We start from the raw sequence: 2,879 nt of genomic DNA, 5'->3' as shown, positions 1-2,879 counted from the left end.
CGGGCGCCCGCGGCGGCCCGCGGCCTGGCGGTGCCGGGTGGCAGACAGGCGGCCCTCTCGCGCACGCCCACCCCCAGCGACTCGTACAGCGGCGAGCACCCGCTGCTGCCCTACGCCGCCGACTACTACGAGGCAGACCCGCGGGGCCCGGCGTACCAGACGGTGCCGGTGCCCTCGTCGCGCGATTACCGGGAGTACCCCGAGAGGGGCTGCATGACCTTCGCCGCCCCCGGCGTCCCTACCAAGTTCTTCTATGCCGAGGAGCCCGTGCGCTGCCCCAGCCCGGCCATGCCCCTCAAGAGCTCCGGCTACGCCAGCTACCCTTACCCCCGGCGCCACAGCCCCCCACAGCACTTCTACACGGAGGAGCCAACCAAAGTGAGCGTGCGCGCCATCCCGCCGCGGACGCTCTACGTGGAGGAGGCGCGCAGCTACCCCATGCAGGAGCCCCCCGGCCACGCTTTCTACGGCGACGACCCGCGCTTCTACGCCGCCCACGGCGCGCCGCTGAAAACGCTCTATGCCGAGGATGCCCGGACGTACCCTGCCCTCGGCTCTTCCGCCAGAGTCTTCTACGCTGAGGATTACGGGAAGTACCGCGAGCGGGAGGCTGCTGCGCGGACGTGCCCCCTTCCCCGCAGCACCCAGCCCTTGCACTTCAGCGACTGGTACTGCCCCGAGCGGAGCGCGCTGCCCTATCAGACMTTGCAGGTGTCACGGGTCGCCCCCCAGCCGCCTGGGCGCGAGGCCATGCTCTCCTCCTGGCACGCCAGCTACAGCACAAACCCCCCGCGGCTGGGCAGGGAGAGCCAGCACTACTCCAAATCCTGGGACAACATCCTGACGCCCGTTGTCCGCCGCGAGGACCCCCTGCTCCGCGGGCGCAGCTATGAGAACCTGCTGGCGCAGGAGCAGCCACGTGCCTTATCCCCTGACGACCGGCGGCAACCGGTGGTGATCAACCTATCCAGCTCGCCCAAGCGCTACGCCGCCCTGTCCCTCTCGGAGAACTCCATCATCGAGAGGGTGCACGCAGACGGCGGCCGCTACCCCATGGGCCGCTCCTGGTATGTCACGCCGGAGATTACCATCACCGACAACGACATCCGCGCCAACGGCCTCGGCAAGAGCGAGAGACGCTCAGCCAGCTGGGACGTGTTGGACGCAGGGCGGGAGGGCAACTATCCTTACACTGTGCCCTACCACCCAGACCCTGTCACCAAAGAAAGTGCCCAAAGCAATTCGGCCCGCCAGCGCAGCCTGGAGCAGCTGGACGAGCTCATCACCGACCTGGTCATCGACTACAAGCCAACGCCCAGCCACCGCGCTGGTGACAGAGATAGCCTCGCCGATCAGCTCAAAAAACTCATCAACAGCAGTGCCCCAGGACACCCCAGGAAAGCGGAGGCCAGGAAGGCCCCCGCCTGCACGCCCGAGGGAAACCGGCCCATGAAGGAACAGCCGGGCCCCAGCACCTTCTGCAGTGACTCTCGCCCCGAGCGGGGCAACCACRGGCTGCCCACGTCCGTCTCCAGCAGCAGCTTTGAGAAGCACCTGGACAACTGCTCTCCAGACCTAAGCGCCGAGGAGGACGACATGATGATGTGCTCGAATGCCAAGTGCCGGCGGACAGAGACCATGTTCAATGCCTGCCTCTACTTCAAGTCCTGCCACAGCTGCTACACTTACTACTGCTCCCGAAACTGCCGCCGCGAGGACTGGGACACACACAAGGAGAGCTGTGTCTACGGGCGTGTTGGCAGCATCTGCCGCCACGTGTTACAGTTCTGCCGGGAGAACGCCGAGGTGCACAAGGCTTTCTCGCGCATCGCCAAGGTGGGCTACCTCTCCCGGGGACGTGGTGTGCTCTTCTTGGGCTTCCCCAACTCGGGCTCAGCGGAGAACTTCCTCCAGTTCGGCTTGGAGAGCTTGCTGATGTCCCCCACATACCTATCTCTGCGGGAGCTGGAGAGCTACTCGGATAACCTAGGGGAATATGCTCGGGAGCTGCGGGAGACCGGCAACCAGTACGACCCCGATGAATGTTTCCTCTTGAATGTAACTGTGGCCGTTGCCCAAAAAGTGCCGGAGAGGCCATCTCCGAAGATCCAGGTGCCGACGGTCAGGAAATATGCCAAGGTGGCCTTAGCCTCATCCAGCCCTGAGAAGAAGATCTTGAAGAAGGAGAGGGACATGGAGACCTTGATCCTGACCCCGCCGCCCGGCACGGCGGACATCGACAAGGAGGGGGAGGAAGGGCGCAAGGCGCGGGAGGTCTGCTTCATCAACATCCAGCGGGAGTTGCGCATCCGCGGCGTCTTCCTGCGCCATGAGTTCCCCAAGATCTATGAGCAGCTCTGCGACTTTGTGGAGAGCAACAAGCGCTTCACTCCCACCACCATCTACCCCATTGACAAGAGGACAGGCAAGCAGTTCATGTGCATGATCATGGCTGCCTCAGAGCCCCGCACCCTTGACTGGGTGGCCAGCCCCAACCTCCTGGATGACATCATGTGAACGGGGCCCAAGGGCTACCTCCCAATGGCCCCCTACTTATTCCCCTTTGTAGATATGTGTTTTCTTGTGGGCACACTGATGCAGTGGGGCTGGATAGCCCTCTTGCTCCCTGCAATGTGTCTTGGTGGCGGTGCTGGGGGAGTGCGAGGGAAGGATGTTGCCATGGAGGGATCCATGGAGTCTGGGCTTTGTGGGTTGCCAGCATTTGCTGTGGTGGGCTGGATCCAGAGCTTCTGGGATCCTGGGGCCCTGGCTGGGCTGCAGGAGCTGCATGAGGTTGTGGGATCACAGGCTGAGGTCTGTCATGGAGCACAGGTCATTGGCAGCCACCAGCCAGCGTCTCAGCGAGTCTCCTCAGAGCC

General features: G+C 64.0%; 1 protein-coding gene across 1 annotated transcript in view; it reads left to right on the top strand.

Moving 5' to 3' along the window:
• Positions 1 to 2,616, top strand: part of AJM1 (apical junction component 1 homolog) — a 3,518-nt gene extending 902 nt beyond the window's left edge. The window contains exon 2 of the mRNA XM_085308375.1: positions 2 to 2,616. Within this exon, the coding sequence (XP_085164501.1) occupies positions 2 to 2,517 (2,516 nt within the window). The 3' untranslated portion in view covers positions 2,518 to 2,616. The remainder of the gene's footprint in view (position 1) is intronic.
• Positions 2,617 to 2,879: the final 263 nt, after the last annotated feature.

The sequence above is a fragment of the Rhea americana genome, unplaced genomic scaffold (assembly GCF_003343005.1).
Source record: "Rhea americana isolate MKP2758 unplaced genomic scaffold, rheAme1 scaffold_273, whole genome shotgun sequence".
Taxonomy (NCBI): domain Eukaryota; kingdom Metazoa; phylum Chordata; class Aves; order Rheiformes; family Rheidae; genus Rhea; species Rhea americana.
This window is presented reverse-complemented; position numbering and strand designations above follow the sequence as displayed.